The sequence below is a fragment of the Oncorhynchus mykiss genome, chromosome 30 (genome assembly GCF_013265735.2).
Source record: "Oncorhynchus mykiss isolate Arlee chromosome 30, USDA_OmykA_1.1, whole genome shotgun sequence".
Lineage (NCBI taxonomy): Eukaryota > Metazoa > Chordata > Actinopteri > Salmoniformes > Salmonidae > Oncorhynchus > Oncorhynchus mykiss.
Window position 1 is genome coordinate 18666689 of NC_050570.1, and position 15276 is coordinate 18681964.

Consider the following 15276-nt stretch of genomic DNA (forward strand, 5'->3'; position numbering starts at 1 on the left):
ATGTAACTCACAAAAATAATGGCTATTTTCTGTAAAATAGTCATGTTTGACATGATTAAATGACTCCATATCTCAAAGATGAATGTGTGTGGTGACCCTTTAACCATCTGCAGAAACAACCTCTGCTTCTTTCCTCTGTCTCCTTCTTGAAATTACAATCAGATCAGATGTATTGTAATTCAATTTAAAGGACAGCAGAGCACATGCAGAGAGTAGAAGGCTATCCTTCATGTCAAATAATGTTTATTGTAAATATTTTTTATTGTAAATGTTTTTCCTTTCTCAGTCCTCTGGCCTAGTGGCTTGTCTAGACTGCCAGGAGTGGAAAACACAGGTCACCATCATAATAATGAAGTCAGCAAATTAGAAGGTTTTCAGGGTCAGAGGGCTGCTAATCATTCACTCTCCAGCAGTACATAATTTACAAAGTCATAATGTTGTAAAAGTATGTGGAGACCCCTTCAAATTAGTGGATTCGGCTATTTCAGCCACACCCGTTGCTGACGTGTATAAAATCAAGCATACCACCATGCAATCTCCATAGACAAACATTGGCAGTAGCATGAGAGCTCACTGAGAGCTCAGTGACTTTTCAGTGAACACTACCTACCCCAATGCATAGTGCCAACTGTAAAGATTGGTGGAGGCGGAATAATGGTCTGGGGCTGTTTTTTATTGTTTGGGCTAGGCCCTTTAGTTCCAGTCAAAGGAAATTGTAATGCTACAGCATACAATTACATTGTAGATGATTCTGCGCTTCCAAGTTTGCAGCAACAGTTTGGGGAAGGCCCTTTCCTGTTTCAGCATCACAATACCCACATGCACAAAGCGAGGTCCATACAGAAATGGTTTGATGAGATCAGTGTGGAAGAACTTGACTGGCCTGCACAGAGCACTGACCTCAACCCCATCGAACAGCTTTGGGATGAATTGGAACACCAACTGCGAGCCAGGCCTAATCGCCCAACATCAGTGCCCAACCTCACTAATGGCTGAATGGAAGCAAATCCCCGCAGGAATGTTCCAACATCTAGTGGAAAGCCTTACCAGAAGAATGGAGGCTGTTATAGCAGCAAAGGGGGGACCAACTCCATATTAATGCCCATGATTTTGGAATGAGATGTTTGACGAGTAGGTGTCCATATACTTTTGGTCATGCAGTATACATCATACTGAAGCATATGTCTTATACAAATACAACATCTATGTATAAAATTATGTTCAACACCTTTGAATAATGTCACACTCTTTAAAATGTAATGCATACACCCTCCCCCCTCCCTCTGTCACTCTCTCTTTCTGTCTATCTATCACTCTTGGTAAGGCTTGTGGGCGTTATGAAACTGAAGTACAAACTGCTAACATATCACTGCATTTACATATTCATGCCAAGCGCTAGGGAAGCAGACGGTGACGTCTGATCTCTATTCTCCAGGTTTTGGACATTGTGGTCACATAACAGACTGGCCTTCCTTCCGGTAGTAGGCTACTGTGGATCGCAACAACAATAAGGATCAAAGGATAATTTGCACATCAAGTTATAGTGGCAACATCAAAGACGCCCTGATCCATAAAAGCATTGTAGTGCTGAATAAAAACTGAATCATAGAGACTCGCATCCTGTATTGTCTGAGTCACATGTAATTGCAACCATGCGACATTCAACGTCGAGATCAAGAGAGTACAAAAAGTGAGTCCCTCAAACGAGCAGGTGTTTTTTGACCTGTGCCATATTCGATTGTCCACCACATGATTTACAAGTTGGGCTGTGCAGGGCTTCAGGTTCAGGGAATAGAAGGTTGAGGAGGTGACCAGCTAAGAGACAAACTGCTAGACCAGACCAGACATTGACTTCCTTTCAGACAGTTCTATGTGAATACAGGGAAGACCAAGCAAACATCTAACCCCAGTTACATATCTTTTTTAACGCACATTATCATTCATAGTCTCATTCTGTGTTAGTCAGAGTACTATTCTGCATCGTCAGGACAGACCTAGAGGCCATGGAGCAGCTTCCCCAGAGGGATCTCTCTCTCCCCCAGCAGAGTGTCTCTCTTCAGGCTGGTGCCCTTATTCACCACCTTGATCTTCACGGCTAGGTTCTTCACCTGCACTGAGGTCACAGAGTCAAAGAAGAAGTCCTCGTTGAACACAGGATTTCGGCTGTTCTTGATGATAGTGCTCCGCTGTTTCTGCAGCTTGCCAGGGTTGAGATACAGTGACACGCAGCAGTTGATGCTCTTAATGTCGTACATCTTGTCGTAGAGCTCTTCGGCAGCCAGAATACGAATGCGCAGGCGGGCTGTGCCAGCATCGTAGTCGGCGCTGAGCCTCACCCTGCCGCCCTTGTGTAGGTTGACGGTGTGCTCCCGGTCCGACGGCCCACCGCCATGGAGTGAAGAGGAGTGGAGCCGCCGCAGCACATTGGGACTGGGCTCGGTTGAGCTGCACTCGTCTGTGGACAAGGAGCTGTGGCGGGCAAACGTCCTCTTGGCTTTCACCACCTTTGCCTGTGTCTCGTGGGTGAAGACTTTGAGCAGCGAGGCAGAGCGGGAGAGAAGTGGGGAGTTGAAGGGAGAGGACTCAGCCGAGGAACAGGTATCACTCTCCCCTCCACTAAAGTAGCGGTATGGGTTGTGAGAGGCGTTGAAGTCAGGGGGGTTGAGGTGGTTGCATTCGCTAACGCTGCTCTTCCCCTTCCTCTGGGAGTTGGGAGAGGTCAGGGGGCTGGTCTGGTCACAGTGGAAAAGGGACTCCTTGCGGCGGGTGTGGGGGCTCTCCATCAAAGTGGCAAAACCATAGGAAGTCTGGGTCTTGGGGACGTAGGGCAGTGACATAGCGGTCTGAGACTGAGGGTCAGCGTTGGTGTCCCCTGCCACCATGTCATCAGCGCTCTCTATCTGGATAATGTGACGGTTGGCAGCCCTCAACAGGTTCTTGGTGTCCCCAGCTAGCTTGGCAACCAGACGCGGGCTGCGAGGGCTGCTGATTTTCTTACTGCCAATGGTCTGCTCAGAGGCCGAGGGCCGCAGCCCCTCCTTCGGCTTGACGACGTCCAGGGTCTCAGGCTCTGGGGGGCAGCAGACCAGCTTGGGGGGAATGAAAAAGTCAGGGATCTTATCAGGGGTGAGGACGTTGCTGTAGACTGGAGTATTGCTGTCCTTGACCCCATTCTCCCCCCGCCGGAGAACAGTGGTCTCTACTGACCCACGGATCTTGTCCAGAACCCACATTATCCCACTGGGCTTCACCAGGTGGGATACAAGGGTGTTTCTCTGTCTGGAGGCAAAAGCACAAACATGGCAGCAGTTATGAAATACATGAATTAACACACTGAGTAAATCACATTACAACTGTTGCTATATCTGTGTAAGAAATGGTTAACTGAATCTAAAAACGATGAAATCAATTAAATTGACCCCAATGTGTCAAGTGTATACTTAAGCAATAAGGCCTGAGGGGGTGTGGTATATGGCCAATATACCACGGCTAAGGGCTGTTCTTAGGCACTACTGTGTGGTTCCAGCCCTGAATGCTAATTGGCTGAAAGCTGTGGTATACCACGGGTAAGACAAAACATTTATTTTTACAGCTCTAATTACTTTGGTAACCAGTTTATAATAGCAATAAGGCACCTCGGGTTTGTAATTTAAGGCCAATATACCACGGCTAAGGGCTGTGACCTAGCACTCTGCATTGTGTCGTACATAAGAACAGCCCTTAGCTGTGGTATATTGGCCATATATCACACCCCCTCATGCCTTATTGCTTAATTATAGAGGTGTTGAATAAAAAAATTATTTAGCAGCCTAAATAAGAGGTACAGTTTAAGTCAGAAGTTTACATACACTAAGGTTGGAGTCACTAAAACTCGTTTTTCAACCACTCCATAAATTTCTTGTTAACAAACTATAGTTTTGGCAAGTCGGTTCGGAAATCTACTTTGTGCATGACACAAGTCATTTTTCCAACAATTGTTTACAGACAGATTATTTCACTTATAATTCACTGTATCACAATTCCAGTGGGTCAGAAGTTTACATACACTAAGTTGACTGTGACTTTAAACAGCTTGGAAAATTCCAGAAAATGATGTCATGGCTTTAGAAGCTTCTGATTGGCTAATTGACATCATTTGAGTCAATTGGAGGTGTACCTCTGGATGTATTTCAAGGCCTACCTTCAAAGTCAGTGCTTCTTTGCTTGACATCATGGGAAAATCAAAAGAAATGAGCCAAGATCTCAGAAAAAAATTGTAGCCCTCCACAAGTCTGGTTCATCCTTGGGAGCAATTTCCAAACGAATGAAGGTACCACGTTCATCTGTACAAACAATAGTATGCAAGTATAAACACCATGGGACCACGCAGCCATTATACTGCTCAGAAAGGAGACGCGTTCTGTCTCCTAGAGATGAACGTACTTTGGTGCGAAAAGTGCAAATCAATCCCAGAACAACAGCAAAGGACCTTGTGAAGATGCTGGAGGAAACAGGTACAAAAGTATCTATATCCACAGTAAAACGAGTCCTATATCGACATAACCTGAAAGGCCGCGCAATAAGGAAGAAGCCACTGCTCCAAAACCACAATAAAAAAGCCAGACTACGGTTTGCAACTGCAAATGGGGACAAAGATCGTACTTTTTGGAGAAATGTCCTCTGGTCTGATGAAACAAAAATAGAACTGTTTAGTCAAGGTGACCATCATTCTGCTTGGAGGAAAAAGGGGGAGGCTTGCAAGCCGAAGAATACCATCCCAACCGTGAAGGACAGGGGTGGCAGCATCATGTTGTGGGGGTGCTTTGTTGCAGGAGGGACTGGTGCACTTCGCAAAATAGATGGCATCATGAGGAACAAAAATTATGTGGATTTATTGAAGAAACATCTCAAGACCTCAGACAGGAAGTTAAAGCTTGGTCACAAATGGGTCTTCCAAATGGACAATGACCCCAAGTATACTTCCAAAGTTATGGCAAAATGGCTTAAGGACAACGAAGTCAAGGTATTGGAGTGGCCATCACAAATCCCTGACTTCAATCCTATAAAACATTTGTGGGCAGAACTGAAAAGGCGTGTGTGAGCAAGGAGGCCTACAAACCTGACTCATTTACACCAGTTCTGTGAGGAGGAATGGGCCAAAATTCACCCAACTTATTGTGGGAAGCTTGTGGAAGGCTACCCAAAATGTTTGATCCAAGTTAAACAATTTAAAGGCAATGCTACCAAATACTAATTGAGTGTATGTAAACTTCTGACCCACTGGGAATGTGGCGAAAGAAATAAAAGCTGAAATAAATCATCCTCTCTACTATTGTTCTGACATTTCACATTCTTAAAATAAAGTAGTGATCCTAACTGACCTAAGACAGGGCATTTTTACTAGGATTAAATGTCAGGAATTGTGAAAACCTGAGTTTAAATGTATTTGGCTAAGGTGTATGTAAACTTCCGACTTCAACTGTATGTAACGAATCAGGGATGAGGGCCCAAAAAAGTGACACTTTTTTTCTTCTTCACTGAAACATGGAAAAAAAATCCCTGCTAGGGGGAAATGCAGGTTTTAACTAATTAAACAACCAAGAATATGATCTACATGATCAGTCTGTGTGTAAAATAAAGTGGTTCATGTGAACCTAACTCACAGCTAAAAAATGTAAAGAAAGCAATCCAATGTTATTTGTTGCCTTGACTTCACTGCAAATGACACTCAAGTCTTGAGAAAAAAAACAATACCCTAATATTGCAGTTATCCGTGACAATCTTTATAATAAAACGCTTGTGACCACACACATAAATGGGAAAAAAACCACACACTTTGGAAAAAAACATCTTAAAGTAGAAACAAACAGGCATTCTATTTTTACTCTATTATAGTGGCCACTATAGACATCGATCAAGTGCACAAAGCTACATGTGCGCAAAAATAACGTTCACTGAGTAAAACAATATATAATCCCCCCTCACTCACACATGCTACTGTCAAGTTCAACACAACAAAAACAATATCTTCGGAGTACACTGCACATTATTACATTGTACACTTTATGCCTGTGGACATCTGTTCTACAATGTGCCAGCAAAAGCGAGAAAGAGGGAAAGTGTGTGGTTTTCTTTTCACATCTATAGTGGCATCCAGTTTAAACCAGGCCCAGCTCCAGCTCCACTTGCTTAATAACAAGCAACGCCTCATTTCCACCTAATTCTCTCAATCTGAAAATGAACCACATACTGTATAGGGAAACATTAGTTAACAGATAGTGGTTAGTTCGTTAGCTAGTTAACATTTCACACAGATTTCCAGGGTCCAGTAAGCAACTAACGCGTTATAACTTGAGGAACAGTGTTGTGCCGAAAATCTCCCCCCTGCAAGAATCCCCCTCCCCCTTCGTGTGAACGCGCACGCACTCAATTCTTCATTGCTGCAACTTGCTTGCTAGTTGAGATTACTGATCACGTTAGGCTGCGTTTCATTTAATTTTTTATGTCGGTTTGGTCTCGGGGGAGGAGCAAGTAATGTCTGCAGTTTTCGGTTTGGCTATTTGTTTCAAGTGTATTAGTCTATAAATAAATCTCTTTGCCAAAATTCGTCATCTCTCCATGTCTTATTCAACTAGTAGTTGTTCTGAAATGTTTATTGCTTCCCTAAATTTTACTCCCCCCCTCCCCTTCTAATTTCCTTAACTTTGTGGCTAGAGTCAAATACTTTCTGTGGCACACATCAGAGTCAAATACTTTCTATAGTGTCAAATACTTTCTATAGAGCAGGCAGGGGGAGATTTTCGGCACAACAACGGCAAGGTGTCGTATACCAGTTAATACTATATAGAATTTGTTAAGTTAGTAATGTTAGCTAATTTGATGTTGTAACGTTAGCTATCTGTCTACGTTATTAGCAAGCTAATTTTCACACCATGAACTCAATTATTTGATCAGATAAATTGGCTAATGTTGCTCAACATTTCTCTGGCTAGCTAACGGAGAATTCAACCCAGCTAGCAAGATACTTGCCACACTTTCTCCCTCACCTCAAACTTTCCAAACGACAGTAATTTTTCGCTTACACGAATCACGCAGGTCACCTATTTTGGATTCAAAACGCCGAATTTCGCCGAAAGGTGACTAGTTTGCATCCCTGAAAGAATACATGCAATGTTAGCACATGATTTATTTACAAAGGCTAAGAAAACACTATTATTTGTACTCATACAGTAGTACATTCATACATGTTGTCTAGGTAGCAGTGAGTATATGTCAACATGCTGCACAGCATATTGCTCCTGTGGAATAATAAAGACTGCTGCATTAGTCAGAATAACACATGTAGCCTTCACTCATTTTTTTTTCAATAGATTACATTTATTCATCTTAGAACCACTGTTAAGTTAGTTGAGGTTTGATTTGGTTCGTTTTAAAATGTTACGTAACAATAAACACCCTTAATAAGCACATTGCAATCCACTTTCTTAACAGTCATGGTATTCTATTGTATTGTATTCCGTTAAGTTACATTTAACTGACATGTTGTGCATATTAACTACGATATGGAAGATAGGACAAAAGTATAGGCTAAAGGTCTGGTCTGTGATGAATTTGCACAAGCTTGAATTTATAATAACTCTGCCTTTATAGAGAATCAAGACGGATCTCCTTAGATTTTAGCAAAACGTGGTGCACTGGAAGAAAGTCAATGTATTATTTAAAAAGTAAATATTGTAGTAGTTTACATTAGCCTATGCCTATCTTAACGCGGAAATAAAGTGCAACAAGTGAAAATTAGAAGTTTATATGCTCTCGGTGCCGAAATATATTTCATTATGCGCTCTTGAGTGAGACAAATATTCAATTTTAGACAACGGTTGAATTCAGCTTAATAAACTTACTGAAGACGTGGAGGCTGCTTTGTCGAATTGATTCTTCCGTAACAGGTGTTTTCTCCCGCCTCCTCTCGCGCACTGTTTGCAGAACTATATAGTCTCCTCCGCACCCTAGAGATCGACTTGCGCTAGATGGAATAATATGATGCTTTTTATACACTCTCCCGGGCGTTGTTGGGTGCCAACCAATAAGAGAAAATGATGAGATCCTCAAGAGAGCCAGTCACAATCACTGAAGCTCAAGAATTAGTCAGGAGATACACTCTTACAGGACGAGTTTACATGATATATATGAAGGAATCAACAGGCTTTGAGCACACAAGTTTAGACATGAGTATAAACTTATTAAGTTGTTCTTGTTGTGTTTAGATCGCATCATGCAGAAAGTGGCATCAATAATTGGCCAGTTGATCATCCCTCATGAGTAATTACCCTATGTAGTTATTGTGAAGAGTGACCATTAATTTATTTGATGGAGACAAATACAATTAAAACAACAATCTATATCAGATACACTGCAACATCAAATAGTTTGCACCAATTTCCAGCATCAGTCAAAACCATATAGGCTTTAAAATAAAAATATGATACACCGGTGGAAAAGATAAGGAAAAACATACAGCAAAATGTCAAAATGGTTAACATGTGGCTCCCATCTTACAGTTTTTTCCATCCGTTTTTCACTTTCTGTATAATGCAGACATTTCCAGTGATTTAGAGTTCCAGACATTGGGCAAGTGCTGTTTCACATATTGGAACTCTCAATGGAACATGATTTGACATTGCCAAATATGTTTAGACATTTATTGGGATATAGGCTACTGTATACCTACAGCAGCAGAACGTGAACTCAGTGGAGCATATCCCAGTGCAGCTGGCTGTATGATTTAATTTACAGATGTTTGGTCCTTCTTCAGGTTTAGATCAACCCATCTGTTTCCCTGGAAACCTTGCCTCAGCAACAAATAGATTTTCTGTGTCTAAAAATGGGAGGAAGAAGACTCTTTAGAAAAGATCAGGTGGATGATGGCGAAGGCACATAGGCCCACAAATTGTTTTATCAAAGAATCTAGGTTTGAGCGCAGCACAATATCCTGACCAAAATGTCAGTGACTTGCTGCTACAGACACTTTTTATAAACATTTCAGTTTGACCTTTTCTATTGCATTTTTCACATTTTTCACTTAGTTGTCAGTTTATTTTCTGAAAAGGCCTTGCAACTGCCAGAGGTGCCACTCTGTGGCCCATGAATTGTGTTGTGAAATACAATGAACATTTCATCAGCATGTCATTTATTCTCCCAAAATATAACCATTGCTTCTATTCTTCCTTACCTGTTTGTGAGAGGTATAGCCAGACACACAGACACCTATGGAAACCTACAGGCACCTCATTGCTCCTGGGGCAGACGATGCCCTTTATCTGTCCCGCACCTAATTGAATTGGGTGCTGACACACAAACAGGAGGCCCTATAGTAAATTAAAAATCGGATTAGACTTTAATTGGAATTGTCAGTCTCTTTAACCATAACACACCTGACGCTTTAACAGAGACACTGAAGAGACAGAACTTAAGGCTGTGGGTAGGTAGACTGGCCTTATGACAAACACAGTCTTAACTCTGACACTTCATGACTCAACCTGTTCTGAAGAGGTAAACACATGTACACTCTAAAAATAAAAGGTTCCTGGAGGATCTTTCAGGGGTTTTCAAATTGAAACTGTGGGGGAACCCACACAGTTCTTCAAATGACCCCTTTTAATGGATCCTCAAAGAACCTTTTGGGGCTAATATCTGAACTACCCCCTCCCCTATTATTATTATTATGATCTGCGTAACATACCAATACCAAGTATTATTATGAATAATAATAATATGCATAAAAATAACAATAACAATATTTTAGTTGTCAGTGTTTATGATTTTAGTGGCAAAGCAGAATTAAAAAATCAAAATACGAGGTAAACTCCCAACAGAGCCCCAAGTCCAATGGGTATATCCTGTGGCGTGTTGATGTTAATGTTCTCTGTATCCATAGCCAGAATAATTTTTCAGTGCATGGTGATCAAATAGGTTTTCTGTTATATTCAGAGATGTCGGGAGGGTAAAGTCTGTGAATTAAAAAAAAATGTAATTATACTGATGATTAACAAAACATGCACACAACAGTATTCATACCTTGGTTTTTGGGGTAAATGTGAATGAAAAAAAACTGTTTTGATAATGGTTTTCATACATATACCTTGTCCATAATGTAGAGGCCTATGGGATATTCATTGAAGAGGTAAGGAAGGAGGATGGTAAATGTGATCTGCATAACATACCAATACCAATTGACATACTGTACCTTTGTATGCGTTCTCGTCTGTATACCTGCAGACAGACACAAAAATGAGTCATCTGCACCCAATACAGATAACCTTCAACGTATTCTTATAGCCTACATATTGTTACCACTTTGTTGATTGATATCCATTGAATTGTGTCCATTTTCTGTCATAGAAAGATTTGCACAAATATGAAAAGATAGATAGTATCATCAGAAAACAATATACATTTTGATCATACAAGGGACAAACCTTACCTTACATTGAGGAGATCTTTACATTTTTCAGTTAAGTGCCTGCACCTGCTATCCTTTCAAATTCAAATCCAAATTTTTCAGTTGGGCAGTCAGGTTCCTGCAAGAACCCCCACCAACTAAGGATTTTCCTCGATGAACCCCACCTCCTATGGGGTTCTTGGAAGAACCTTTTGGGGGCGGATTTCAGTGCCAAGAACCCTATGGTTCTTCAAAGAACTTTGAGGATCGTAGGAGAACCCCTGTTGAACCCCTAACTTTTAGAGCATATAGGATGACAAACATCTTAGCTTTTGACTATCATTGTATGCTTTGCTGCAACCATGTCAAACCGTTACAGTCCACTGCCAGTGTAATTTTTTATGACATAACCCAGCTAATTTATTATGGATTGCAGAACTCTTACCCAGTCACTTGGTAAAACACTGTTTAAGGTCCTTGAGATGATCACAGTCTTGTGTACAGCAATCTGATTTTCATGCAAATATTCTAAAATCCACATCAAAACAATATGCACATTTTCCAACCAGAGATGTTTCCATCAAATTGACTTGTTGCAAATAAAAGGCTGTGCATGATGACGTAGGGTACAGAAAATACTGTATATTTTTGCGTTTAAATTACCAATACACGTTAAATATTTTTTTCCCCAACTCAACTGATGGCTTTCTCACAAAAAACGGTTGCGTTATATAGTGTGTGCCACTGATATTATGCGCTCTAGCCAACAGCACTCATACTGTATTTTCATCTGTAGCCTAAAAAAACGCATGTTTTCCCAACGAGTCGTAGTGGGACTCCCAAGTTTACTTCGAATTGATGGTTATATATATATATATATATATATATAACATATCGTTTCAACCGACATTTCTCGCATAATACATTTTGTCGAAGCACAGCACTTGTTGTTAAAGTTTGTGTGCTGCATAGAGGACGGCTCCATTCACCCTCACAGACGGACACAACGGCTGGGGAGTCAGCGGCATTACACGTCACACAGTCCATTTTTATGATTGTTATTGTTGTTACCATATCTCTCTCTCTTCCCCATCCCCATTAATTGCCTTTATAAACAAGCTTTGCATATCCCGACATACAGTAAGGCAAGACGTTTCCCCCTGCCACCCACAACACACAGGCACATGTACGCACACACGTCAGACTTATATAATTAACACACACAGAAACACAATATGGAAGGAGCACTTTTCACCTCTCCAATCTGTGACAGTTCATTTCATAAGAGGAAAGGACTGACACACGGACCACCACCCACCAGGCCCTACTCTTCTCCCTCCAGTCTAACAGCCGGACTATGGTATAGAGCTGTGATTCAGGGCCTCTCATATGGAGCTCTGTAGCAGTCAGCCATTGAGAGGTGAGAACATATGACTCACAAGGACCAGACCTCCTCCAGTCACATACAGGGCAGAGCGCAGGTCCGGTGTGGGTGAGTGAGTGGGGGACACTGCAGGGTGGAGAGTGTGTCGCTGGGGAATAGGAGTGATCTGAGAAGACAAAGATGAGCTAAGGCTGAGAAAAAGTGGTCATGATAACTATAGTCTGAAGTACAAAGTGATGGTGATACTGAGGCACAGGTGCTGGTGTCTTTGCTACTCTGACATCAGAGGAAAGAGAGTTGTGATTCATTGGATTGTGGCAGATGAAAAACACATTGATGTGAAATGGGTCATCTCCACCAGGGGGTTCTAAGACTTCAAAATGCAAAAAGTCTGTCTGTCAGTCATGTGACTCATGTCTCTCTCTCTGTGTGTGTGTGTTCTGAAGTTAGGATATGGTCCAACTGGTCCATTTGATCTCTAATCAGACACGGATGGTGTCTTCTCCCTCGATGCCCAACAGATGAGGTAGCCTTTGCAATGACATAGAACCATCAAATAATCAAACTGAAACGGTTTGATGTTTCAATTTACTATTTCCGTACACATTATTTTGGTGTTGTTGCCCACACTACTGCAATAGGAGCCATTTTCTAAGTGAAAGAGAACCACCTGACAAGAATTATTTTACATTTGTATATTATTGAACCTTTATTTCACTAGGCAAGTTAAGGTCAATTGTCTGTAACATTTACTGTTGAATGTAAAGCAGTTTCACTGGGTCAGCAGATTGAAACCATGTGTAAACAGACACTAGTTATCTACTCCCCACTGTTATCTACTCCAGATTCTAGGGAAAGATAATGTAATGCTGCCCCCTTGAGGAATGAAAACACCAACCTAATAAGAGTTATTTACAGAACCAACATACATTCTCTTCTTACAAGGCTATTGTTTGAAGAACCATGTTAGTTTATCGCTCATCCATTTTCGGCATGAAGGCATGTTTGAAAAGCTTAGCTAATGAGAGCATCAGGAAATCCTATAGGTCACCACCACTCTATCTTTCAGGGTAACTGCAGGGTACGGATCTCATCTTCAACTTTTCTTGTTGGTTCCAAGTAGAACATCTACTTAATTTTTTTCCCGATAGAAATAACATTCTCCATGAACTGTAATCTACACATTGAGAAGAGATATTGAGAAGAGCTAGGTTAATGAATAAGCCATTTGGATATATAAATACATTTTACCTTATGATTGCTGAACAGGTGAAAACAGTCATATGGCAGCAAACTGAAGCATATGAACATCACAAGAGGTTGATGGTACCTTAATTGTGGAGAATAGGCTTGTGGTAAATGGCTGGAGCAGAATCAGTGTAATGGTACCAAATACATCAAACATGGTTTCCATTCGCTCTGTTCCAGCCATTGTGATGAGCCATCCTCCCCTCAGCACCCTGATCAACATATCACTGATGAACATGTCACCTTTTCCACATTGAAGTTCATTAATTGCTGGCCTCATAACTTGGGATGAAATGTGGAGACCCAAGCAATCGACTTCTGTAGTCATGCGGATATGATGGTACTGAGCCAAACCTACTGAGTTAATTTCATACTGGGCATAGACGTCAATTCAACGTGTATTGCTCGTTGGTTCAACGTAATTGAATTGAAATGACATGGAAACAACATTGATTACGCTATCTGTAGCCACTGTCAGTTATACCCACATACTGTACTTTTATAACTGTCACCGACTTCAGTATTAGTTTCCTTACATTTTGCATCATTCCATTACATTGTGAGTTTACCTTTCTTTCCTCTGTCACGTTCGTGTGGTTGTTCCTGAGGATCTCTAGCAATAGTGGATCATACGCCAAAAGTATGTGGACAACCCTTTAAATTAGTGGATTCGGTTATTTCAGACACACCCTTTGCTGACAAGTGTCATATGATTCCACCTTGCGAACAAGTTAGTTCATCAAATTTCTGCCCTGTGAGAGCTTCCCCAGCCAACTGTACGTGCTGTTATTGTGAAGTGGAAACGTCTAGGAGCAATAATGTCTCAACCGCAAAGTGGTAGACCACACAAGCTCACAAAACACTAAGGCCGATTGCTGAAGCGCGTAAAAATCATCTGTCCTTGTTTGCAACACTCACTAGCAAGTTCCAAACTTCCTCTGGAAGCAACTTCAGCACAATAACTGTTTGTCGGGAGCTTCATGAAATGGGTTTCCATGGCCGAGCAGCCGCACACAAGCCTAAGCTCATAATGCGCAATGCCAAGTGTTGGCACGCCGCCATTGGACTCTGGAGCAGTGGAAACGCATTCTCTGGAGTGACCATCTGTCAGTTTGACGGACAAACCTGGCTTTGGCAGATGCCAGGAGAACGCTACCTGCCCCAATGCATAGTGCCGTCTGTAAAGTTTGGTGGAGGGGGAATAATGGTCTGGGGCTGTTTTTCATGGTTCAGGCTAGACCCCTTAGTTACAGTGAAATTAAATCTTAACGCTACAGCATACAATGACATTCTAGACGATTCTGTGCTTCCAACTTTGTGGCAACAGTTTGGGGAAGGACCTTTCCTGTTTCAGCATGACAATGTCACTGTGGAAAAATCACAGTCCATACAGAAATTATTTGTTAAGATCGGTGTGGAAGAACTTGACTGGCCTGCACAGAGCCCTGAACTCAACCCCATCTAACACCTTTGGGATGAATTGGAACGCCGACTGCGAGCCAGGCCTAATCGCCCAACATCAGTGCCTGACCTCACTAATGCTCGTGGCTGAATGGAAGAACGTCCCTACAGAAATGTTCCAACATCTAGTGGAAAGCCTTCACAGAATAATGGAGGCTGTTATAGCAGCAAAGGTGGGACCAACTCCATATTAATGCCCATGATTTTGGAATGAAATGTTCAAAGAGCAGGTGTTCACATACTTTTGGTGTATCTGATATGCCATACTCTTTTTGGCCAGACAGCATCAGATACATGGGCAACAGATACATGTGCTCTGCCTTGGCAACAGTGGCAGTATTATTAGCAGCACCTGACTTTTTACTTAAGAAATGTGTTAGCTTGGGTCATTTTTCTGTTAAAATTAAATCTTTCTTTCTTATTATTTTCTCAGTCCTGCGCTGATTGTAGCATGGGGGAGCATCAAGCGGAGAAATTATTTTTTGCCCAGCTCAGGCCTTGATGTGAGGTCTGAGGCAATGTCCACTACTGCCTAATAGTAAGTATGCCACTGCCTATGAGAATAGTAAGCAAAACAGTCTTACCTCAGTTATCCCTGAGTGATACATCCCCATGGTGTCTGTAAGGGAACACATAGAGAATGTAATAAATAAATGCTATGACACACAATGTGTTCTTAATGATTTATTAACAGTTGCCACATCCCCAACTCTAAAGGTGACTGCATGGTACAGATCTTAACTTTCCTCATCCACTCTAGGGTCAC

General features: G+C 41.7%; 1 protein-coding gene across 1 annotated transcript; it reads right to left on the bottom strand.

Moving 5' to 3' along the window:
* Positions 1-629: 629 nt before the first annotated feature.
* Positions 630-7991, bottom strand: LOC110521468 (C2 calcium-dependent domain-containing protein 4C). The gene is made up of 2 exons (XM_021599040.2): positions 7881-7991; positions 630-3279 (listed from the first exon to the last, which is right to left on the bottom strand). The coding sequence occupies exon 2, from the start codon at positions 3231-3233 to the stop codon at positions 1995-1997; it is 1239 nt and encodes a 412-aa protein (XP_021454715.1). The 5' UTR covers positions 3234-3279; positions 7881-7991; the 3' UTR covers positions 630-1994.
* Between the last annotated feature and the right edge of the window lie 7285 nt (positions 7992-15276).